The sequence below is a fragment of the Pistacia vera genome, unplaced genomic scaffold (assembly GCF_008641045.1).
Source record: "Pistacia vera cultivar Batoury unplaced genomic scaffold, PisVer_v2 Contig303, whole genome shotgun sequence".
Classification (NCBI taxonomy): Eukaryota; Viridiplantae; Streptophyta; class Magnoliopsida; order Sapindales; family Anacardiaceae; genus Pistacia; species Pistacia vera.
Genome location: NW_022196117.1, coordinates 765604 through 791238, shown reverse-complemented (window position 1 = coordinate 791238; position 25635 = coordinate 765604). Strand labels below are relative to the sequence as shown.

General features: G+C 34.4%; 2 protein-coding genes across 3 annotated transcripts; both read left to right on the top strand.

Annotated features, from left to right (window-relative positions):
* Nucleotides 1-7831: 7831 nt before the first annotated feature.
* Nucleotides 7832-10496, top strand: LOC116135802. Of its 2 annotated transcripts, XM_031421523.1 has the most exons (4): nt 7832-8534; nt 9543-9660; nt 9830-10077; nt 10148-10496. In XM_031421523.1, the coding sequence occupies exons 1-3, from the start codon at nt 7876-7878 to the stop codon at nt 10070-10072; spliced, it is 1020 nt and encodes a 339-aa protein (XP_031277383.1). In that variant the 5' UTR covers nt 7832-7875; the 3' UTR covers nt 10073-10077; nt 10148-10496. The 2 variants fall into 2 exon arrangements, with proteins under 2 accessions (XP_031277383.1, XP_031277382.1); XM_031421522.1 differs by having other exon boundaries at nt 9830-10496.
* Nucleotides 10497-15734: 5238 nt separating this feature from the next.
* LOC116135797 (gamma-glutamyl hydrolase 2-like) lies at nt 15735-20521 on the top strand. The gene is made up of 10 exons (XM_031421516.1): nt 15735-16317; nt 16411-16497; nt 17144-17233; nt 17393-17487; nt 17609-17669; nt 18571-18660; nt 18787-18849; nt 19461-19549; nt 19851-19943; nt 20275-20521. Exons 1-10 carry the CDS (start codon nt 15874-15876, stop codon nt 20306-20308), a joined length of 1146 nt encoding a protein of 381 aa, XP_031277376.1. The 5' UTR covers nt 15735-15873; the 3' UTR covers nt 20309-20521.
* The last annotated feature ends 5114 nt before the right edge of the window (nt 20522-25635 follow it).

Sequence of the window (25635 nt, the reverse complement as noted above, 5' to 3'; positions counted from 1 at the left end):
AAAATATCTCTTGGAGGTGGTTTGGGCTGATGATAACTAATACCACCTTATCTTTAAGTATTTGTTGAACTCTAATTGGTGGTGTTGACATCGGTGTGTATTTTTGGCACAACACATATAAATACTCTTAGCTTTTTGCTTGATTGAAACCCATCAACCAGTTGTCTTTATTTACTCAAGAGTGATTGAGCAATTTAAAAGAAGCAGTAAATTCTTCATTATTTGCTCAATATGGCTCTACTTGGTAGATTCAGAAATATGAACCTCCCTATGTCCATTAATATTCAAGCCCTATTAACCCAAAAAATTATCACTTCATAAGTTGATTTTTTTATCAAGTTCTTGATATTTTCTTTCAGCAGATATATGTGATAATAGCTGTTGTTATGGTATTTCAAAATACCAAGTTTTAATTGCTTTTGGACTATTATGTGTTAAAAGCAATTGAATATTTTAATTGCTTTTTGGACTGTTATGTATTAAAAGCAATTGAATTGTTGCAGTTATTGTAATTCAAATCATTCTTGGGTTGTTATGGTTTTAAAAGCAATTGATTGACTTCGGTTCCAACAAGAATGAGTTAAGGGAAAACGAGCAGATTTTCAAGTATAAATAGGGGTGGTTTTCTCATTTGAATAACACAATTTTCACTTGAAAAATCCTTGTTTCCTCTGTGTTTTTTAACTTTCCAACTCTCTTTCACCACTGTTACTTTAATTTATATTGTTCTAAATCTCTCTTAGAGAGTGCACTTTAAAAAGAGATTTGTCATTGTATCTTGGAGGTCAATCCGCTGTTGAGCTTTTTTGCACCATGAAGATTCTTCCACTAGGGGCGGAATTCTGATCTTAAGGACAGTGCTTTTGCACGCCTTGACGCTACTGCATCGTTGTTGCTTTGCTAGTGTTTTGCTGCAGTGTTCATTGTTGTTTCACTGCTGTATCGTTATTGTCTTGCTGTTGTTTTCCTTCTATTCTAGCTGTTGTCTTGCTGCTGTTTTCCTGCTATTCTCGCTGTTGTCTTGCTACTGTTTTCCTGCTATTCTCACTGCTGTCTCTCTACTATTTTTCTTGTTGTTCTTATTGTTGTATTGCTACTATTTTATTGTTGTTCTTCTGTTATTTTGTTGCTGTTCTTTCACTGTTTTGTTGCTTATTGGTATTAAAATTTCAACAATCTTAAGATCATAATTTTCGGGATGGACGCTGCAATTCTCACTGCCAAATCACTTCCTAACATCTCAAAAATTGAGCCTTTTGCTGGAGCTCATTTCAAGAGGTGGCAAGAAAAAGTATTCGACTCCTTGGACGTGCTCGGTTTTGCAGAGTATCTCTCAACAGAATAATCAAAACCTGGAGTGGACAATTTTGACAAAAAACTTGATACATGGAAGAAATGAAATAAGGTATGTCGCCATACTATTCTTAGTAAATTATCAAATGAGTTTTATGATGTTTATTGCACTTATAAGACTGCACATGAGATATGGACAATCTTGAAAAAGAAATATGTTGTTGAGGATGCTAGATCACAAAAATATGCTATAGGAAACTTCCTAGATTTTAAAATGGTAAAAGAAAAAGAGGTATCCATGCAAGTCCATGACTATCATTTATTGATAAATGATTTGAAAAATGAAGAAATAATTCTTCCTGAAACTTTTGTGGCTTGTTGTTTAATTGAGAAACTTCCAGATTTATGGAGAGATTATAAGAATAGTATGAAACATAAGTGGAAGCAAATGAGCTTAGAAGATGTGATAGTACATATTAGGATTGAGGAGACGGATAGGCTTAGAGATAAAGCCAATAAGGCAAAGGAATTGACATCCAAGGCTAATGTTGTTGAAAACCAAGTGGCTTATCCTCAACCTAAGAACAAGAAACCGTAGAGTTTTAAGAACAATAACAAGAAATTGTTTAACAACAAAAACCCCAACACTTTCAAAAAGAAAGGACACTGTTTTGTGTGTGGGAAAACTGGACATTTTGCTAGCCAATGCAGATACAGAAAAACTAGAGACAATAAAAATCCTCCTAAAGCCAATCTGGCTGAGGGAGATGATGTTATTGCTGTTGTGGTTGTCTCACACGTGAACATGATTGTTGAAAAGAAAGAATGGATAATTGATTCTGAGGCCACAAAGCATATTTGTGGAGATAAAATTTTTTTCTATGAATACATACCAGTGAGGGATGGAGAAGAATGTGTTTACCTTGGTGATTCCCGCTCTACTCCTATTTTGGGAAAGGGGAAAATTCTTCTCGAACTTACTTTTGGGAAAACCTTCTCACTGAGTAATGTTTTACATGTTCCAAACATTCGATATAATCTTGTATCTGTTTATGTATTGGGAAAGGCTAAAGTGAAAGTCTCCTCTGAGGGTGACAAAATTGTAATGTCCAAGAATAGGGCTTTTGTTGGGAAGGGGGTATTGTTCTGAAGAGTTATTTAAACTCAATGTACTTAATGTTATTATTAATGAAAATGCATCTTCTTTTGCTTATGTTATTGATTCAATAGATTTATGACATGGCAGATTAAGTCATGTGAATTATGGTTATCTGAAAAAGATGAAAGAACTTGGTTTATTATCAAATGTTAATATTTCAAATATTGATAAGTGTGTGGAATCTAAATCCACTAAAAAGACTTGTAAAACAATTCTAGAACGAGAAAATTAGCTTCTCAATTTAATTCATAGTGATCTTGGAGATTTGAAACAAACCATGACCAGAGGAGGAAAAAAGTTTTATATAACTTTTATTATTGATGATCACTCTAGATATACTATAGTATACTTATTGAGAAGTAAAGATGAAGCAATTAAAATGTTCTTAACATATAAAAATGAAGTTGAAAATCAACTCAATAAGAAAACTAAAAGGTTAAGAATAGATAGAAGAGCTGAATATGAGTCAAATGACTTTGATTCTTTTTGTAGAGATCATGGTATTATACATGAGACTACACCTCCTTATTCTCCACAGTCTAATAGAGTTGCTGAGAGGAAAAACAGAACTTTAAAAGAAATGGTGAATGCTATGTTGATTTGTTCTGGAGCACTTTTTAATTTGTGGGGGGAAGTAATGCTTTCAGCTTGTTACATACAAAACAGAATTTTTTTTAAGAAAACAGGCAAATCACCATATGAACACTGGAAAGGTCATGTACCTAACTTGAAATATTTTAAAGTGTGGGGGTGGTTCGCTAAAGTCCTAATTCTTAAACCTAAAAGGAAAAGGTTAGGACCCAAGACTGTTGATTGTATGTTTATAGGTTATGCTCAGAACAGTGCTGCTTATAGATTCATGGTAATAAAGCAAGAGGTTGGTTTGTATGATGCAAACACAATCATTGAATCTAAAAATGCAGATTTCTTTGAGAATGTTTTTCCTAAGAAAATCAATTGTAAAAAGGCTTTACCTCAAAATGAAACTTTGGAGAGTTCTCCTCAAAATGAAACTCTTCGGAATTCTTCTGAAAGTTCAGAGTTAGAAATAAGGAGAAGTAAGAGAGTAAGAAAAGCCAAAAGTTTTGGTGATGATTACTATGTCTTTCTTACAGAGAATGATCCTCAGACTTATGAAGAATCAATGACTTCTCGTGATGCATCCCTCTAGAAAGAGGCAGTAAATAATGAAATTGAGTCCATTATGAGTAATCATACAAGGGAAGTAGTTAATTTGCATCCAAGAACTAAACCAATAGGGTGCAAATGGATATTTAAAAAGAAATTAGAGACTGATGGATCAATTGATAAATACAAGGCAAGATTGGTTGCCAAAGGTCATACACAAAAGAAAGATATAGATTATTTTGACACTTATGCTCATGTAACAAGAATAACATCAATTAGAGTGTTAAATGCTTTGGCTGCAATTTACAAATTACATATATATCAAATGGATCTAAAGACAACTTTTCTTAATGGAGACCTACATGAAGAAATTTATATGAAATAACCAGAGGCATCTGTTATCCCAGGTAATGAGCATAAAGTGTGCAAACTGGTAAAGTCTCTTTATGGACTTAAACAGGCACCAAAACAATAGCATGAGAAGTTTGACCAAGTGTTAGTCTCAAATGGTTATACAATTAATGATTCAGATAAATGTGTATATTCTAAATCATTTGAAGACAATACTTATGTGATAATATGTCTCTTTGTTGATGACATGTTAATATTTAGTGCTAATATGGATGTGATAATCAAGACTAAAGAATTTCTTGCCTCAAATTTTGATATGAAAGATATGGGAGAGGCAAATGTTATTCTTGGGATTAAAATCATTAAGATAAATGATGGTCTTAAGTTATCACAACAACACTATGTTGAAAATTTCTTAAGAAAATTTAGGTATTTAGACAGTAAACTCGTCTTAACTCCTTATGATGGAAATACTCAACTTAAGAAAAATACACAACACAGTATAAGTCAAAATAGATATGCCCAAATCATTAGTAACCTTATGTACTTAATGAATAGTACGAGGCCTGATATTGCTTATGTTGTCACTAGATTGAGTAGGTATACTCATAATCCTGATAAGAGTCATTGGATAGCATTAGACAGAGTCGCTAGATATTTGAAGGGTACCATTGGTTATGGGCTAACGTTTGGAAGTACACCATCTGTATTAGAAGGATATTCTGATGCCAATTGGATATCAAAGTTAGATGAAATAAAATCCACAAGTGGTTATATCTTTACATTTGGTGGAGGTGTTGTATCATGTAAGTCTTCCAAACAAACTTGCATAGCTCAGTCTACCATGGAGTCTGAGCTTATCGCCTTAGAAAAGGCATGTTCTAAGGTTGAGTGGTTAAGGAATTTCTTAGCAAATCTTCCCACTGAAACTTCCCCTCTTGTTTCAATATCAATCCATTGTGATTGTCAGGCCGCAATAGCAAGAGCAAATAGCAAAATTTATAATGGGAAAAGCAAACATATCCGGATAAGACATACCATTATAAAGTAGTTGCTAGAATCTGGGGTAGTGAGCCTAGATTTTGTGAAGTCAGAGTTAAATTTGGCCGATCCTCTGACTAAACCACTAAGTAGGAGGTCAATGGAATACACGTCGAGGGGGATGGGACTTATGCCTAAAGCATAAGGCAAGAGTGATGGTAACCATACCTATGTGATTGGAGATCCCAAGAAGTAGGTTCATAAAGGTAATAACAAGTCACTTGTTGTCTTGATAAGTATTATCGAATTTTATATAGAAAGTCCTCCTTATGGCGAGATAATATTGATTGTAGTGAATAAGGTTGAGTAGAATTAATCTTAATGAAATCCATAGCCAATATAAATGGTGGTGTGAAAAACTGCAATTCACACCTTATGGAGGTTCACCTATGTGAGTGTGGAATTGGGTCGATTCCTATGAGAGCTTAGGCAGGCATCTCTAGAGCACTCATGAAATCCAGGCTAGCACAAGGCATAAAGTGCTAAACCGCATAATAGTATACAATGTAGAGAATTTAGTGTGAGAAACTAATCCTCTAAATTATATAAAGAAATTTTTGGTTCATAGAAACTTAGTTTTACCAAATTTCTGTAACTCACGTTTAGTTACTCAATGATTGGTTCATAGTCTGAAAGACACCAACTCATAAATATTAAATTCTATAATCAGCGGTGATTTGTTATTTTGAAATATGTAGGGGATCGTGATAATAGTTGTTGTTATGGTATTTCAAAATACCAAGTTTTAATTGCTTTTGGACTGTTATATGTTAAAAGTAATTGAATATTTTAATTGCTTTTTGGACTGTTATGTATTAAAAACAATTGAATTGACTTCGGTTACAGCAAGAATGAGTTAAAGGAAAACGGGCAGATTTTCAAGTATAAAAAGGGGTGGTTTTCTCATTTGAATAACACAATTTTCACTTGAAAAATCCTAGTTTCTTTTGTGTTTTTTAACTTTCCAGCTCTCCTTCACCACTGTTACTTTTCCTTATACTGTTCTAAATCTCTCTTTGAGAGTGCACTTTAAAAAGAGATTCGTCATTGTATCCTGGTGGTCAGTCCGCTGTTGAGCCTTTTTGCACCACGAAGATTTTTCCAGTAGGGGCGGAATTATGATCTTAAGGACAGTGCTTTTGCACCCCTTGACGCTGCTGCATTGTTTTTGTTTTGCTGCTATTTCACTGTAGTGTTCGTTGTTGTTTCACTGCTATTCTTGCTGCTGTCTTGCTGCTATTTTCCTACTATTCTCACTACTGTCTCGCTGCTATTTTTCCTGCTGTATTGCTGCTGTTTTTCTACTGTTCTTCTGCTGTTTTGTTGCTGTTCTTCCACTGTTTTGCTGCTTATTGGAATTAAAATTTCAACAATATATATATATATATAACGCTTTCTTTTAATTTAATTTTTCTTATCAACAGGAAACACGCAGATAAAATTGAAGGGGGAAGTGATCCACAAATCAATAGAGAAAATCCTTACAGGAAACTGATAGCAGTTCAGAGTAATATTGGAAATTTTAAGTTGAATGTTGCAGAAGAAGATCATAACAGTACTAAAGCAATCTTAGCTGCTACTAAATCTGGAGATACCATCGATGAGGGAAACCCTCAAGAAATATATGCTTTACTCGATACTAATAACACTACAGTACCCTTAGCTGCACAATCAAGTCCACCTGAAGACAAACCAGGAAGTTCTCCAGAAACCAATCCTGAACCAAATGCTACGAACGATAATGATAACAAGAAGTAGATGCTTCTACTGGATGCGGCTATTACTTCATCATCAACTAGTTAAAAGAACATCAACTCATCATCCTCTGAACTATTTAGCTTTGATTAATATCTAATGTTGTAGAAGAATAAATTATCTAGTGTGTGTGTGTCCACTCAGCTACAGTGATGGGCTAGCGGTTGGTAGATTTAATATTTCTCTTCATGGAATCTGATTGAGAAATCTATTTAGTTCATTTTAATTGAGTAATACTAGTCTTATAAAAGGGCATACAAAGAGCCATACAAAGAGACAAGTCTAGTCCTTGAAAGAAGAGAAAAAGAAAGAGAAAGAGAGGCAATCATGAATTTCAAGGGTTGGATTTGTCTCTTTATATGGCTCTTTATATGCCTCTTTTTAAGGCTAATATTACTCTTTTTAATTTCCCATGTTCTTGTTCCTGTTCTTTTTTCTGTTGCTTTTGTTTTTGTTTTGTTTTTTGTTTGAGAAATCATGTTGATTATGAATGAACTCTTTTTATATGTTGGAAATTATAAATTAAGTTGGTGTGCGTGTTAGGATCTTTTTCTTATGTTGGATCATCTTCTTGCATATCCAAAACCAAACCCAAACCCCTTTACCCTTGCACCAATTTGAGACAGTATATGAGTAGAATTGTTTTCAAAAACAGTTTTTGAATACAATCTTAAAAACTAATGTAAAAGTTGAAAACGATTAAAAGTCTTTTTCATAGTTTTCTACCGTTTTTAATCTAAAAACAATATTTAAATTTTATATCAGACAAATTTACAATTATTAAAATACAATTAAAAAATTTGAATAGCATTTTAATTTTTGAAAATTATTTTTGTATCCAAACATGTTACTTTCAAGTTTCACAAATATATTTTTCTAATTTTTGGGATACTGTTCATTCAATCACGTATTTATTTACTTATTTTGGGCCTAAATTACATCTTTTAAAGCTTTAATAGGTATAAAAACTATTTTAGTGGATGTAAATATTCCTTTTCTAGAATGGGCTGGCCCAATATTAGCTTCGGCGTCGTTTTGTCCCAATCATTTTTCTCCGCAAAACTCATTTTCTGCAGCTCTGCAGCTAGCTTTTGTTCACTTCAAATCTCGTCTAAAACCCCACAAAAACCCTCGTTTCAGCCTTGTCAATGTCTCTCTTCAAAACCCTAAACCCTTCTCAGATTTCTCGCAACAAACATATCTCACTTCTTTCAGTCTTTCTCAGGACCCTAACATCAGTGCCATCTCAAAACCAAACCAGCAACAAGAAGCCTCTGTCTGTTCTTTTCGAAGAAGCCGTGGGGTTACGTAAAAAAGCAGACAGCGACAGCGAAAACGATACCACCAATGTGTTGAAAAATGGGTTGAAAGAATTAGAGCGAGAGGTGAGAGATTTGAAAGCCAAGAATCAAGAGACCGTGAGTGTTAATTTTGAAAAAAAAGAAGAGACAAAGAAAGTGAAGGGTTTGAGGTTGTACTCGTTGTTTGTTAACGGTAAGAGGGTGACTGTTGAAGAGAAAAACACGCGAGAGAGGAGAGAAGAGGAGGGTGGTACTTACCCAAAAAAAGGAGAGGAGGGTGGTACTTACCCAAAAAAAGAAGAGGAGGGTGGTGTATTGAAGGAGCTCTCGCCGGATATGGAGACGTTTGTGAATCATTTGTACAAAGAAGGGTATTTTAGTAAAGGTAATTTCTTGCGTCCTAATCAAAAGAGGTTGGACTTTGGCTGTTTTGATGAGAATTATGGCCGGGATTTTATTAAGTTTGCTGCTGAGAAGTTTGGCAAGGATCATCAAGAAATTGCCAAGTAAGTGTTTTTCCTTTTACCCATATTTGTTTGTTTATGAATTGATATACAAGGGAATTTGGTCTATTTGTATTTGTTATGAGGATGGCCAGGATTTTCGGTCGATTTGGTGTTTGATAAAATGAAGAGTAGGAGAGAAGGCATTGAGATTTTTTAACATTATGCTGTTGGTTTACTAAAATGAATAGCTGATTAAAGTCGGTTAATTAAATTCATCTTAGTTCAGAGGAGATTTTTGCTTATGTGCTTATCTATGCCCTGTATTGAAATTGTAGCGGATCGTTTTCTTATCGTTTGAACAACCAAATGAAGTATTAGTCATGTCCATTTTCAAAGATATAATTCTAACTTTGAAACTGATGAAGTAATGTCAGCTCAAGTTTGTGAATTTACTTTGACATTGAGATAACTTTTTTTACAAATAGTTCTGGGGGATGGGAGTAAGTGAACTAGTTATGTTTGAAATTTTCTTGTCTGAGGTTTTAAAAAAATATTATTTGTGTAAGTGTTTGGTGTGTTTTGCATTGGTGGAGAAGTCTAGTGATTGCTGCCTTTATTGAATATGAGACATGCAAGTGGTGCTATATTCAACAATTTTTAGTAGTTTCATTCATGGACTTGCTGTGGTGTTAAATTGAAGTAATAGGAAATTGTTAAAATAATGTCATTTCATATAAATGATGATAATAATATTCTGCAGCATTTATTTATCAGTAATGCAGTGCGATTCATGATGTCATGCTCATTTACCAATTTTATATGGTTACAACTTTAGTTACTGCAGTGGGTTTGCCACTAGACCTGTGTGAATGATTAAATAGGTTGTGCAGTCATCTTACCTAATTAAGGTGATATTAAAATTTGGCACCTGTTCAACTATTTATAATATGCCTTTTTAAATATTTGTTCAACTTAGTATGTTTGTTCTAGTTCCGCTTGCTCCTTTGTTGGCAACGTGTGTCTGTCTTTGCACCCACTGTTTTATAATCTTATCTTGTGGAATTACAGATGGTTGTCGGGAAGCGACTTGAGAACGATAGCTCTCTTTGGTTGTCCTTCCACTACAAAGAAGACTGTCTTTTCTGCTAAACAATTACGCAGATTTTTTAAAATTCAAGAAGACACTGTAAGCCAATATGTCCATTGATCTTTTTTTCTTTCATAAAGCATATTTATCTTTGGACAAATATACTGTGAAAGTTCCTTGCCTTTTGCATTTATGCTCATTTAAAATGCTTATCTTAGTGCAATTTAATTATGAATTTTCAGTGCTTTATGTATTGTGCTTGTTTCAGGTATGTCACAAATGTGTGTTAAAAGAGTCGTGCAAGTTTGTAAATCAAAGCATATGGAAAGGTCAACATGAGAATTTGAATTTGGTTGTAGTGATGAGGGTTATCACTAGGTATGCTCTGGAGTCAGTACCTCCGCAACTGGTAGTGCCTGATGAAGTAAAGGCTTCTGTCAGTCGATTGTTCAAGGAGGTTATGAACCTAAGTGAAACTACTCATAAAGCTACTTCCACCATATCTGTATAATCCAGGTAATTGGTGGCTAAATTGCTCTTCAATTGCTCAGCTTTCATCCTATGTCTCACCAATTATTTAAACCAGATATCAGTATGACCAAAGATGTCTGAAAGGAGGGTGTAGATCATTACTATAGACCTGCAGAAGCCAATAAATGGACTTCTAGATAGAAAATGATGGCTGATGGTATAATTGTTTGTCCCAGTTGCTGCTTGGCTTGATGCTGGAAGTTCTAGTTTTATCTGAAAGGCAGCGTTTCATTTATTAAACTATTGATAGCTCTAGTCACAATACACAAACTCGATTATCCTCATGCAGGTAGCTTATAGTTTAGTTAATTCTAAAATCCTTGGAAATTTTTGCTATGTCCACACAAAATTATTTTCTTCTTTTTCTTATTATCGTTATAAATTTTGACATGTATGTCATAGACAAATACTGGTGAAATGAACACAATCGTGGATCATTTACTTTTATTGCAAGGTTTGTCAATATTGCATGATTCTTTCTTTGGCCTAAATGGTAGGTAAATAATCTGTTGACTAGTAGATTTATGTCGAGAATCAAAGATTGAAGTCTAAGGAAATTTTATGTCAGTCCTACTTTAGAAATTTGAATGTTAGATACGAAATGAGTGCCCATCTGATAAATTTAATTCTTAGCATATTAGCATCATGTATTCTTGTTAAATTCTGCTTGAGAAGCTTGTTTGCCACGAGGCCACTTGATATTGTTATTGATGATCACCTTAAATTGTTTGCCGGGTTTGCAAAGCTAAGCTTATGGCTTTGTACTGTCCCTATTAGGCCAACAAAATTGCTTGTTATTATTTAAACACTCAACAACTAAGGCACGAGGTTGAAGAAGTGCCAATTTCTTGGTAGTTTGTTACTCACATGCCCTTGCCCTCCAAATTTTCAGGTTATATTAACCATAATAAACAATCGTTTCCAAGTAAGAGTCGTATTAGGAAGTTTATGATGATTAACTGTTTGTGGTTGCTGATTAATCAAAGATTTCTGTCAAAAGAGTTGTTTTGTTTCCCATTTGGTGCCCATGCTTTATGTTCCAAAATTGCATCAAACTCTCTTTTCAAGTGAATCGCCCAATTTCTTTTACTTGGCAATCAAAATTAAGGACTAGCCTACAGGCTAGAAACTTCTGCAGTGGGGCAGTTAGAGCTGGCCCCTTAATGAACTTTCCAACATTTTGATTCAGCCAGAATTTTGAAAGTTGATTTCATATGAAGACCATTGAAAATGATCTTTCTTTGTTTTCTTGCCCTCAATACTTTTCTCATCACATGTAAAAACAACCAACAATTTTATTCCAATTCTTGAAAGTCATGATCAATAATTTGACCAGAAAATGAAATGCACGAACCCAGTACCCCATTTCCTGCAAACTGTGAAAAGATAACTTTCTTCTGGTAAATCCAGAAAAGAAGAAACAAAAAAATATGAGTAACATGCCATTGTGTAAGTTTCAACAATGAAAATAGACATTAAAACCAAAGAAAGATGACTTGAAATGACCCCATCAACAGAATCAGAACTTGTTTCTTTTGGCAGAAGAATAAACAGGCACGAAAGTGGTGATAGGGTCGATTCCAATACATTGTTTTAAAAACCGGATCGGATCGGACCAGCCTGTCCGAGACCTAGTCACGTGTTCAGTTCGAGTCAACACTAAACCCGCTATTATGTAATAACCCGTTTTAAACCGTTTAAAAACCGGATAAAATGTGTGAACCGTCGATCCGGATAAATCGGTCGAAAGTTTCAAAATGGGAAAAAAATCCCTAACTCTATGCAAGTCGCAAGGCCATTCCATTCTGATTTCATTTCTCACTTTCTTTGTTCAGTTTCTCTACGCAAATTTCTCTCTAAAATCTCACTCAAATCGCAATGAACTCCACTCCCTGAAGTCTGAAATCGCAACTGAACTCTTTGAAATCGACGACGACAACGCCGTCCTCCCTCGTCGGAAATTGACGACGATAACTCCATTTCCTATTGGAAATCGACAACGACGACGGCTGCTCCATTCCTCGCTAGAAATTGACGACGACAACAACAGCTCCATTCTTGGACGACGACGACGACAGCTCCGTTCCTTGCTGGAAATTGACGATGACAGCTCTATTTCTCGGCGATCCAAGTAATAAACATGCCATTCATAGGTTCGTCTTCAATAATGATTTTGTTTTTAATGCTTAAATGTGATTCTTTTGTTTGCAAAAAGTTTACATTTCATTACTATGAAACAGAGTTCATTTGTACGAGGAGCGCAGTTTTTCTATTGAGTAAACAACAATAGCTTGCAGATTAAATGCTTTCGGATTACTTCAGTGAATTTTTTAACAAAAATGGATTTCCTGATTGATTATTGTCAACATAAATTAACTTATTGTTCTTTCCGTAGTATTGCATAGTGCCATTACATGCCTGAGATGAATTTATATCTGTGCTTGAGATGTGGCACTGCCAGGAGTTGTATACCCATGAATTATCAAACTTTTGTCTGCCCTGTGTCATTGTTGTCTGTAGCTAATTTTCAGCGGGTCTTGTAATAGGTTATTTCTGATTGGATTGAGTAAATTTGGAAAGGGTGATTGGAGGAGTATGTCAAGGAATGTAGGTGGTGTCAAGAACACCAACTCAGGTGGCTAGTCATGCTTAAATGTGATTTCGTTTTTAATGCTTAAATGTGATTCTTTTGTTTGCAACAGTTTTCATTATTATGTTGGGATTGTTATTGAATTTGAACTTTGAATTATGTTACGTAATTAAGTTGTTATTATCTTATTAAAAAATAGAAATCTTAAAATATAAAATAAACATGTTTTTTTTTCTGTGTTTATGTCATCGGTCTAATCAGTGATCCAATTGATTAGATTGATTGACATGTGACCCAAGCAACAAGATGAATTATCCTCCGGGATTTAAAACAGTATTCCAATATGGTGTTTGTGCCTTTGAAGAAACTTTTAGGTGAGAATAGGTCCCATATTATGTCCTATCTTCTTGAATGATATGTAACTGAAAGAATCCTATGCATATTCAATGGTCCTGTGATTGAACAAGACAAGAAAGGTTTATTTATGAGCTTATGTGGATGATTTTGGTCCACAAATATTACTTTAATATAGTCCATAAATGTGGCCGGCTAAATCAACTTTATGATAACCCCCTTTCTGCGTAAAAGCCCTTATCAAAAAATTCCTATACATATCGTCAAAAGATAACATATCATCAATCTTTAAAAATTATAGATTTCATTTCCCCTGCATGCTGTATAATTTATTTTTTCCTTCAGATTATGTAAGCAGTTTACTTGTAGTGACAGTAAAGGTCACCAAATTTAATATAACATTACAATCATATTATCATCTTTCCCTTTACACGACATCAAATATTTTCTGGAACAAATTTCCTTAACTCATCAGCAGCTATGAAAAATCCATTTTGCCCTATAAAATCATATTAACCCTATCCAGTTTATTGCGCACAAAAATCTACATAACATGTAACAGTGTTTCGATAGTTTAGTATTATTTGATATTAAAATCAACAAAAACTGGCTAGACAATTGGACCGGAAACCTCGACTTGAACAGGCCAGCTGGCGGCGCCGGCGCGTAGATGTAGGTGGGCAGCTGTTGTTTCTTGTTTAGTATTTGTTTTTGTATAACTTTTGCCGGGTTTTTTGTAATGTTAAAGTGAGGTGAGATTGAGTGTTAAATCATAAATGTATTTGTATTAAAAATATTTATGTGGTTCCACTCAGGAGAAAAAATTTATATGGGACAGTCCCGTCATCCCATTTTGCTCACCTGCTGAAGCTCTCCAATAAGCAATAAGGTAATTAAATGTGTTATCTTATATTAGTTAAAAAAAAATAAAAAATTCATCCACTTATAAAAATGATATAAATAACTATCTATCACCATACATTGATAATTACATTAATAATTATTACAATAATATGTAGTTTTGAAAATAAACAAAAGGTATCATTACAGTAGTAAAACGAAATGATAAAATTGTCACGTGTAAATATTTTTATCAATCACACAATGAGTTAACTACTTTTTCCCACCCAAATAATGGTTTAATGGCAGTTTTTCATTTTCAAACTTTTAAAATATTACTTTATTGTCCAAATTTATATTCCGACGATGAACATGGAGCAAATTCAGTCTAGATTGTTAGGGCTTTTGGTAGTTAGGATTGATCATAATTTGACTTAGGAGAGGCGGCTGCGTAAACCCTAATTGCTTGATTACTAAGGATTGGCTAGATTGGCGAGAATAGGGTTTGAGAGGTTTAGGTGAGTGATGATCGGAAAGAGTTGTGGTATTGTAGGGTCGTAATGATGCCATAATTGGAAATGAAATATAAATTTGGGATAATAAAATGATATTTTAAAAGTTTGTGGGTGTAAAAATGTCATTAAGTCATTATTTGGGTGGGAAAAAGTTGTTTTCTCTCACACAAGTCATAGAGAAGGAAGGTTTAATATAACAGTTCGGGTTGGGTTTTTGAAAAAAGAACAAACCGACTTCGATCCTAGGTTCGGGTTGGTCTGTCACAAATTTTTGGCCTGTTTGGTGGATTATTTAAAAAATGTTATTCTAAAGCAATTTTTTTTAAATATTTAAATAATTTTTAACCTTCTACCTTTGTTAATTTAGCTAAACACTCCCTCAATAAAAGTTTAAAAATTAACTTAAGCACCTCAACTACCCAAGAGGCCAGCTGACCATCAACCACTGCTGTTGGATGGCAACCGACAATCGTCAAAACAGCACAGGACTGACTATTTCCACCAGATCTGTCATAGATCTGGTCTGGCTAGAGTTTAGCCAATCATGCATCATTCTAGCCACGATAGTCGACAACAACAATGACGGTGGCTGTTGGCTGGCGGTGGTTGCTGGCAAGCGATGATGGTTTTAGGTAAATTAATTTTTACATTGAAAAGAGTGAAAGATGATTGTTTTTAGTTAAATAGAGTTAGAGAAATATTTTGAGAAATATTTTGAGTTAAATATAATAGGACAATTGAAAACAAGTCTCTCCTTTTTTTATTTTTAGAAAAAAAATATTATTAGATTTGGATTAATTTTTAGAACAATAATTTTAGTAAGTAAATAAATTCATATTCTATTTTTAAAAGTTTAAACCAATAATAAAAAATATTAAAAAAATTGAATCAAATATAAGCTTTAAATAATGAGTAATGTTACGTTATCAAAACGAGCGCATCGAATTTATACACCGGTGTGGCGCATTTTTAACTGTCTATTAATATTATCTCGTAATTATTCGAGGATCGTGTCACGTTATTTTGAACTTGGTGTACTCTTTCCGATAAATATATTATTTTATTTAAATCATTAGTAATATTACTGTTATCAAAATAAGACACTAAATGGTGTGTGGCACATCTCATCATTTATTAATATTAAATCATAATTATTCGACGGTTGGGTCATGTTATTTTGAATTTGGTATACTTTTTTCGATAAATATATTATTTTACTTAAATCATAACACAAATAATTATTTAAATTTAATGGTAATTAATTGTCTTGTCTTGTCTTCCCTAACGTAACCTTCTTTCCTTCTTCGTCTCTCTCTAATTTCTGCTCAAATTGCTGTACTCACCTCGCCACTCTCCCTTCAATAATTTTCCACGCTCTTCTCCACACTTCCCTCTTTAATTTCTCCCCCTTCTCCATGTTAACTCCCTTTCTTTTCCCCTCCCTTTTTCTTTCTCTCCATTTCCTCCCTCCCTTTTCCCAAAATGCCCCACTCTTTCCTTTCTAATTCCCCCACCACTCCTTCCCCTACCTCCTCCCCCTCCCAAAACGACACCGTTCCCTCCACCTCCTCCGCGACCCCCGATATGTGGAACTACCTCTGGATCCCGATCCTCATCTCTCTTTCTAAAGAACTTTCTTCTGCTAAAGCTGAGTCAACCATTATTCTACCGAGTCAGCAACACCCAACTGACGACTCTGTGACTACTTTGACTGTTCCCGTCCCTCGCTGTCCCCGGCCTGATCCCAAGCTAAATTATTGGCCGGTCATCGGGATTCTAAGTCATCCTGGTGACGGCGCTTCCGGTAGGTTGAATAATGCAACGAACGCGTCGTATATTGCGGCCTCGTATGTGAAGTTCGTTGAATCGGCCGGCGCTCGTGTGATTCCTCTAATTTATAACGAACCTGAAGAAATTTTATTTGAGGTGAATGATTTAGTGGTTTATTGATTAAATCCAATTTTTTTGTTGGCGTTGTTGTTGTTGTTAAGGTAAAGTTTGTTTTGATGCTTGTTGCAGAAGCTGAAGTTGGTGAATGGCGTGTTGTATACTGGAGGTTGGGCCAAAACCGGTAATTACTACGAGATTGTTGAAAGGATTTTCAAGGTAAATAAGCACATGAAAGTGCTTGTGGAAAAGCACTTACTGAATGTTTCTTCAAAAGCCCTTTGAAGAAGTGTTCTGGCAAAAATGCCTTTTCTTTAATTACAAAATAATTTACTCCTAAACACTTTCGTAAAAATACTCACTGAATGCTTCTCTGAAATTACTTTAATCGTTTTTTTTTTTTTTAAATTTATAGACTGCTAAATTTTTATCAATTTTTTTTTTTTTGGGGGCAAAAATAGTAGTTCTTTTTAATCATAAAACCAATGGTCTTTCGAATATACAAATAATTCATTTTTTCAAAAAGCACTTTAGATTCCTATTTTTCTGTGCTCAAGAAAACGGTTTCTTAAGAAGTTGCTTTTTATCCGGGCAAAAAAACCTTTTTTTTTTTTTTTTTTTTTATTATCCTGATTAGGCTCTAGGAGTAAAAGAAAAAACGAGTTTGATTTGTTAAAAGTGCTTTCTGATGGTTTCAAAGCACCGTGAATTGATTTTCTGAAGCTTACCTTTCTACATTTGAGTTAGGCCGTGTTAGTATAGTATGGTATATTATAGTATAACAGAGATTGATTTATCTAAATATTGAGTTTCTTACTGTAAAAATTTTCATTAATTATAAGCTTTTCTCTTCTGTTTCTTGCAGAAAATTTTAGAGAAGAATGATGCGGGAGATCATTTTCCATTATATGCCATTTGCTTAGGCTTTGAACTTTTAACAATGATCATTAGCAAGGTAAATTTTTTTTGTTTTTTATTTGTCAGACCACATCATTCTTGTGCTTAGGTGAAAATGATTTAAACTATAGGATTCCTTGGTATATTTTAGTGAAGTTCTTTATTTTTTTATTTATTTTTCTGAATACGGCTTTTGTTTTTTTTCCCTTGATAACAGAACACAAACATTCTTGAATCATTCAATGCAGCAGATCAGGCATCGACTCTTCAGTTCATCAGAAACACTAATATTGATGGAACTGTGTTTCAAAGGTAAATGATTTTCATTATTTTAAAAGGACTTTACTGTGAATACACGATGATCCTAATATCCTATTACTCTTATTACGGTTAACACTTCTAAGCATGCTTATATTCATATGCATTTTTACAGATTTCCACCAGATTTGCTTAAAAAGTTGAGCACAGATTGTCTTGTCATGCAAAACCACCATGTGAGTCACTTGTGCTTCTTCTATTGCTTAACATGTTGTGCATTTCTCTATCCAAATTCAATTAATTGAAAGGATCTTTTGGGGTTGTATAAAAGGTATTGGGATTTAACACTGCTCACACCAGGGGTAGGGACGTGTTTGGTTTAAATTTATAGGTTTGATAAAAATAATAAGTGCAGTGTGAGAAAAGAAAAGAAATTATGTACCCTCCTTTTTGATATATGTATAATACAATTTTCATTGTTCAAAAGAAAGTGGAGATGCTTTTTTTTTTTTTTTGGGCACTGTAATATAGAACTAAAATGATTTTTGAAGTATAAAATTCATTTTATATATTCTTCTATCTTTATATTCTTTTTACCCTGAAATACCCCAGACCTGCTTCATGAACTCAAGTTTGAAAACTGACCTCTGTCTCCTCTTTCACATCCCCAGTTTGTTTGTTTATTATCGGGAAAGCAGTCAGAGGATATTCTGGCCCTTGAAACAATGCAAAAATAAGCTAAGCCTGGGGGAGAAAATAATATCAGTGTCTCTTATGAATAATCTTTGCTTGATTAGGCAGACTCACTTCCAAATTTTGCTCTGTGGATTTCCTCTTTGATCCAAAGTCCTGAAATTAGTTCGTTTTTATGTTATTTATTCAATTTATTTCTTAAGATGCTGGTCTTAGAGTTTCAGAGATGGACTCTCCAATATTTTTCAAGTGATGTTATCATTTCAAATTTTGCCATATAATTTTTCTTTTTATTTAATCATACATGTGAGACTAATCTTTCAATGCTATATCAGTTGGGATCTAAAAATTAGGATATATAGTATTATTCATATGTTTTATTGCTGCATGGTGTTTGAATTATTTTTAGGTTAATTGAAGTTTACGTGTTCTTCTTTTCAACAGTATGGCATTTCACCTGAGAGAATGCAAGAGAACTTGGATCTATCTAGGTTTTTTAAAATTTTGACAACAAGTGCGGATGGAGATGATAAGGTAAGGTTCATAATCAAATTTTTATTTTTATATGGATATGTGGGCTCAGGAAATAATTACGACATGCTTTAACTCAATATGAATAGTCTACTTGAAGAATTCTAATTATGGTATTCATAATTTCAGGTCTATGTCTCTACAGTACAAGCTTATAACTATCCTGTGACTGCTTTCCAATGGCATCCAGAGGTATTTACCTCAACATGCTTCGCATTGTTCCATGTGTGCTCCATCACATATAGTTTATTATTTTGACTATTGGATGTATGGAAATATTCTTTTTGACATTTTACTTTTTATCTATATTAAATATATTTAGCTTAAAAGAAAAAAAATTCTGCAAATCAAAATTCTGATCAGTATCAATGTTGTTGAAGGTCTAACTTATTTGAGTTTGTTTTAAGAAATAAATGCTGTCAAATTATTCAAGGCAACTATACTAGATCGTATGTCTGGGTTTTATGAAGGGTGAAATGCATGGTCACTTAATGTGTGGTTCAGACTGAGCTTCATGCTGTCTTGATTGTCTGATATGATGTTATTTTATAGCTAGCTTCACTAATCTGTAATTTATGTTAAGAAAAATTCAATATTCCATATTGATGTGCCTTTTTTTGGCTTAACTAGATTGCAAATTATTTTCAGCTCTGTTCCTGTGTGCTTATGTGTCCACATTTATGTTTGTGTTAAATTTTTTTCTTCCTCAATCTGTTTGCTGTTATTGAGTAGAATATTACTAGATCTCTTGGTAATGCAACTGATTTCAATTAAGGTGAAAAGACTAATCAATTGCTCTGCAGAAAAATGCTTTTGAGTGGGGGTTATCGGGAATTCCCCACTCGGAGGATGCCATTCAGGTGACTCAACATGTTGCAAACTTTTTTATCAGGTTAGTTCTTGATAACCATGAAAGTCTCAATGGCTTATATTGTAAAAGTTAAATTTATGCTCACTGCCCAAGCAATAAAGTTATTAGTATTCAACTGGCAATTTCTTGCATCTCTTTTGTATTTTCTAAACAAGGCTATGTAACCGTTCTTTGGATGTTCTTTACAAATAGTGATGCTTAAAATGCCGTGACCTAGTGTTTAGTTGTCAAAAAAAGAGACTAGGTTAGGACTTTGCATTTGTGCATAACTATAATGATTAAAGGTGCTGAGGCTGATATCAACTGTATGTCTGTCGTGCAGTGAGGCTAGGAAGTTGATGAACAGACCGCCTGCTCGAAAAGTGCTTGACAACCTTATCTACAATTACAGTCCCACCTACTGTGGAAAGGCTGGGTAAGTGTTACTGTCCTTGAATCCCAAGTGGTATGTTAAGGCTCATTTGGTATATTGTTTTTAGAAAATGGACTTGAAGAATAAAACGGGAAAATGAATTTTGTTTTTGAGGGTTTAAAAATGCCTTTGGTATCAGTTCTTTGAAACTATATAATGAAAACGCATTTGGTGCTGATTACTTGTACAAACTAATAAAAAGTATGAGAACAATAAAAAAGTTAAAAAATGGTTGTTAAATCAAACATTTAATATTTTGATGATGATACTAAAACCCATCTAAATTTACATATAAATTTATTGATTTAATTGTTGTATGATGTCTTGACTGCAGGAAGGGATATGATGAAGTTTACATTTTCCCATGACTTCAATCCTGAATTTTCTGTAAAGGTTACAGTTGTAACAAACTTGAAAAATGTAATATTGTTGTAGACTGTAAAGGACTGTTTTAAAGACCATTTGTCTGTTCCTTCCAGGATTGCTTTTAAATGTGTTGCTACTTAGTTTTATTCCACCACATCAAGTAGAACATACTACCTATTATCAACATCAATTATACAGGAAAATTTCGTAAATAATTTTATTGTAACACAATGACCTATACGAAGGGCACCATCTTAAATAAATATATAACTATTGCTATAGCTCCGCTGCTGGTTTTAAACTGCTGGCACATTTTTGTCCTGAGCTTCTTATGGCAGATTTTGTTTCTAAATGTCTTACTAGACCTGCACTTAGATGACTTGAAATTCCAGTCGTCTCTATTTCTAGTTTTAGCTTGACTTGAAATTCCAGTCGTCTCTATTTCTAGTTTTAGCTTTGTGCTAAACTACACAAAAAAGGAAACAAACAGGAGTTTGCTGCTCAGAGTGAGCTGACATGTGGGCGTCTCTCAAGGGTGGCATTTTTCCCTTGGTGATTACGGAGACAGCATTCATGAGAGCTTTCAGAGTATGAAGAATCTTCATTCATTGTAACACGGTTATAATTTCAAACAAGGTGTGTATAATTTTATGAGATCAAGATGGTTGAAACCTGAAATTCATAAGAGAAAGAACAATGGGGGCAGAGGAGTTTGCTCTGATATATTCATATATTATGCAATATGATGCTGGGCATCAATTGACTGACATAGACAACAATTTCATTAGATCAATACAATAAGTATCCTACTGCTTTAGTTGACTTCATTAAATCCATATATCTTGCTGATACATTATTTCAAAAGGAAAATAAAATAAAGTACAGCATATTATCAACATTATTCTGACACTGTGCCTACTGCCTAATGCAGACACTAATTTCTTCTTCCATCGTGTTTCTTATGCAACCTTCTCATCCCTTCAAATGCAATTGCTAGCCAGAGAGGTTTTCCAGTTGAAAATACAAGATATCCCATAATCATTCCCAAATCCATTCCAGACCCATAATCCATCATCACCGCTTTCCAACCAAATTTTTTTACACAGTTTGTAGCATTTCCTGATATTGAGGATGGTTGCGGCGCCTCATCAGCGTCGCATTCATTTGACAGTGGAAGTCTACATAATCTCAAGTTTCTGCTATAAGAATCACTGGAAAAGGTTTCAAATTGACTTCCTTGATAGGTCCTTCGAGTTGGTTATGAGACAGGTATAAGACTGCAAGAAACGTCATTCTTTTCAACTGCCATGGAATTTTCCCATGAAGTCTGTTTGAAAAGAGGTCTAAGGATTCTAGATTTGCGAAATTTCCCAATGACAAAGGGATGTTGCCCGTTAGGAAGTTTTTCGAAAGGCTGAGCAGTCGAAGTGATCGAATCTTTCCAGTTAAATCAGGAATTCCCCCATGAAAGCTATTGTTTGAAAAATCAATGGTACTGAAAATAGTGAGAAATTTCACCAGTTTAACTTACATTCTGTTTTACAAGCAATGTCACTGAATCTTCATAATATGATTCACCCATATACTGCAAATTCCTTTTAGCCTCACCACTAATATCCATCACAGATTTCATGTTCTCAAAATATGATAGGGTTTGGGATATGATCTGTTTATATGAGGAACAAAGACCTCTAAGAACAAGAGATAGAGAGATTAATTGACAAAATTCTTCATTGATAACCACCATCTAGATTTAGACTATTATATATCTTACACTTTGACTCCAAATGACTCCCAAAATACTCTAATTGTCTAATTCAAATCTAATAAAATATTCTATCATAATTATAAATGGATAATAAGATAATCATAATTCTATCCTAATAACATAATAACATAATTATAAAAGATAATAATAAAAGACTTAACATAATTATCCTAATTCTAAAATAATCCTAACAAAATACCTTGCTGGCAGCAAACCACTAAAATTGTTGTTCAAGAGATCAAAGATTCACAACTTAGAGAAAGAATTTTTCGCCATTGGATCATCGACTAGACCATGAAATTTATTGGAGCGTGGAACAAGAACTTGTAATGCCGGAAGAGTTCTCAACCACTGCAGAAATGTATCATTTATGTTGTTGTTTTCGAAAACAGAATTTCCAACATTGTACAATTGATCAAAGATGGTGGAACTGTCCCTTCAAATCTATTGCCATTGAAGTTAAGGGTCCTTAAATTGTTACCTTTTGCAAATGTTTGAGGAATGGTGCCATGAAACCTATTCTTCCGTAGAACCATCACATGCAAACTATTGCTAAAGTTTCCCATGCATTTTAGAATGGTGCCACTCCAGCAATTATTATAAAGATCAATGTTAGAGTACTCATGAAAATGACTCAATTAAAGTGATTTAATACACTTTGTTATGATTTAATTGAATATATATCGAGACAATTTATGAATTTATTGATGAAAAATAGCATTTTAATGTTTTCTTACGAATTTTTCATGTTTGGAATGATTTTAGAAATGGTGTGAGTTGGTATTAGCTAGGTTGTGGTTTATGGATTAGGATTGATTTTGTCTCATTTATGTTTATCAAAGGGTAAAATGTCATATTTCCAAGGAGTTGATTTTGTCACTTTTTAAATGTGCAGCGACTAAAAAATTTAATAGTCGTGAAAATGTAGGCAGCCGCCTCCCATCAAACCCTAGCCACCATCCACCATTTTTTGGCGACTTCGGCAACCCTTCATCTTCCAAAACCTCGATTGGCCATCACCTTCATCATCTCCTTGAAGATCTTCCACCGCCATTCATCATCATTTTCACCACCATGTCTCTTGGTATTCCGTCGTTGATTTAGCTTCCCTAAGTGGCGGTCATCCTTCCCGTAGCGTTCCCGAGCATTTTAGCTGCCGTTCAGCCACATTCGTCGTGAGTCCATTTGGGCCGCCGTGTCTTTGCTCATTCCAGCCGAGGTTCTTCCACTTCCCGGTGTCGATTTGTCTCCCCAACTGTTGGTCATCTCTCCTACAGCTCCCAGCCACCTTGCTATCACAATTTCAGCTGCAGCCGACATGTTTTCACTGAGATCCGCCATCACTGACGACGACCGTTCACCTTTTCGTGTCCTTTGGTCTTCCTCAGCCACCAATCTCTCATTCCAATTGCTGGCGACGTGTTTCCCACATTTGGCAATGACCGGTCAGACCCTTCAGCCATTATCAGCTCACCATGAGCGGTTGATCTCCGGTTGCCATTAGACAGAGGCGAGACTAGGATTCAGGCTATAGTTTTCTTCGCTTAAACTTTTGACTAATTGGATTATTAATTACACGTTGAAGATATGATTTGATTGTTGTGTATTGTGATTTGAGGTTTGCTTTGTTCCAATATGATTACAATACGATGCATGATTTAAATTATGAAAGGCTTTGTTGGATTGTGTTCTTTGTAAAATCAAATTGATTGCATCTTGAATGTTGGGTTTGAAAGTTCTGAATGATGGATTATAGTTTCCAATTGTTTCGATACTGGTTACAATCTTGCTATATATTGTTATTCAGTAATGTTTCTACTATATATGATTTCATTCAAGTGTGATAAATTTGTGATTGTATTGCAAGGATTATGGATTGTGTTTATTCTCTCTGTACCAATTAGTAGTTTTAATTTAGACCTGGCAAACGGGCGGGTGTACCCGCGGGTCAACGGGTACCCGTACCCAACGGGCGGGTACGGGTAATACATATCTCGACCCGTAAAAAATTAACCCGTACCCGGCCCGCCCGTGACTTTTACGGGTGGACCGGGTACTACCCGCGGGTACCCGCTGACCCGCAAATTCAAAATTTAAAAAAAAAAAAAAAAAAAAAAACAAAAACTGCTGAATCAGAATGACTTGTCTCGTCCTCTCACTGTGACACGTTCCACATTCACTCAACTCAAACCCTAATCTAAAGTAAAATAGCAAAACTTTTAGAAAAGAAAAAAAAACGCAGCCATTCTCTTCCACAGCAGCTCCACAACCTCCACTGCTCCAGTCCTCTCACAGCAGCTCCACTCCTCACTCTCTCACTCTCACAGCAGCTCCACGATCCTCATTCTTTGACTTCTCTAACGGCAGCAGCAGTCACGCAGCGACACAGGTCACGGCAGCAGCAGTCTCCTCTCACGGCAGCACCAGCACGGCCCAGCAGCAGCAGATCTCACTCACGGCAGCACCAGCACAGCAGCAAGTCTCCTCTCACGGCAGCAACAGCACAGCAGGTGGGCAGGACCTTTAATATTTTGTAGATTGAATATTTGTTTTACAGTCTGTTACTAGGTGAGTCGAGTGGTGGGTTGTGTTTTAGACTTTCAGCTCATTTATTGATTTGTCGTTCATTTATTTGTTTGACTATTTTGTTAAGTTTGCACCGTCAATAATTGAAGGACTTTTTGTTAGTAAATGTACCCTTGGTTTAATAGCATTAAACAGAAGGATAGCAAGTGTATTGTGTTTCCTCAAATAGTCAAATGACCATAACATTGATAGACGTTCTAAGAATTGCATTCTCTTTTGTATAACAAACACTCAGAGGAGATTTTTAATTTTTCTTTAAATCATTTTAATCAGTAGGTATTTAACATTTAAAAAAAATGAAATATTAATAAATATAAATGTAAACCAAATATTACATTATCTTTAAACTTAAGCCACCCTTTTACTTGTATTAAATATAGAGTACATGTGCATCAACTACTTAACAATGTTATTTTAACATATCTATTGGTTTCAATCAAGAAGATGCCAAATTAAGGCTTTAGATGCTGTGTTTACATTTTCATATTAGATTATTATTCACATTTCCTCCTTGGACACTTGAACTCTATCATTAGTTGGTCTAATTTAATTTAAAATTAGTCCAAAAGATTGGAGGTAAAATAAGAAGGGGCCCCATTTTACAATATATTTGATAAGAAATGAATAGTAAACCTCGGAACCCAATGGTTATAGTTTAATTAGGGCTCTCCTTAAAAGTTGGACAAAGTATACATAATCCAACGTGATTATTATAGAATATTTTTTATTTATTTTGACATTTTTTTTTAAATATTATATCAAATATTTTTCTATTTTCTGATTGTGCACCAAACATATTAGATTATTAGTAAGTAATCATGTTTAAATTCTTTATTAATTTTTTTTTTTTTTGGATGAATTGTTATGAATTTAATTGGTTATACTTATTGGAGTTGAGGGGTGTTGATTGTTGAGTTGGAAAAATCCAGTCATTTGGTAGGGCTGGTTTGCTTGTAAAATATATGGAGTGTTTTT

Excerpts from the sequence above, each read along its gene's own strand:
- LOC116135802 (XM_031421523.1), top strand. The coding sequence starts at position 7,876 with ATGTCTCTCTTCAAAACCCTAAACCCTTCTCAGATTTCTCGCAACAAA. Across the intron at positions 8,535-9,542 it reads GATCATCAAGAAATTGCCAA|ATGGTTGTCGGGAAGCGACT; the intron begins GTAAGTGTTTTT and ends GTGGAATTACAG. Across the intron at positions 9,661-9,829 it reads TTAAAATTCAAGAAGACACT|GTATGTCACAAATGTGTGTT; the intron begins GTAAGCCAATAT and ends TGCTTGTTTCAG.
- LOC116135797 (XM_031421516.1), top strand. The coding sequence starts at position 15,874 with ATGCCCCACTCTTTCCTTTCTAATTCCCCCACCACTCCTTCCCCTACC. Across the intron at positions 19,550-19,850 it reads GTTGCAAACTTTTTTATCAG|TGAGGCTAGGAAGTTGATGA; the intron begins GTTAGTTCTTGA and ends TCTGTCGTGCAG. Across the intron at positions 19,944-20,274 it reads ACCTACTGTGGAAAGGCTGG|GAAGGGATATGATGAAGTTT; the intron begins GTAAGTGTTACT and ends TCTTGACTGCAG.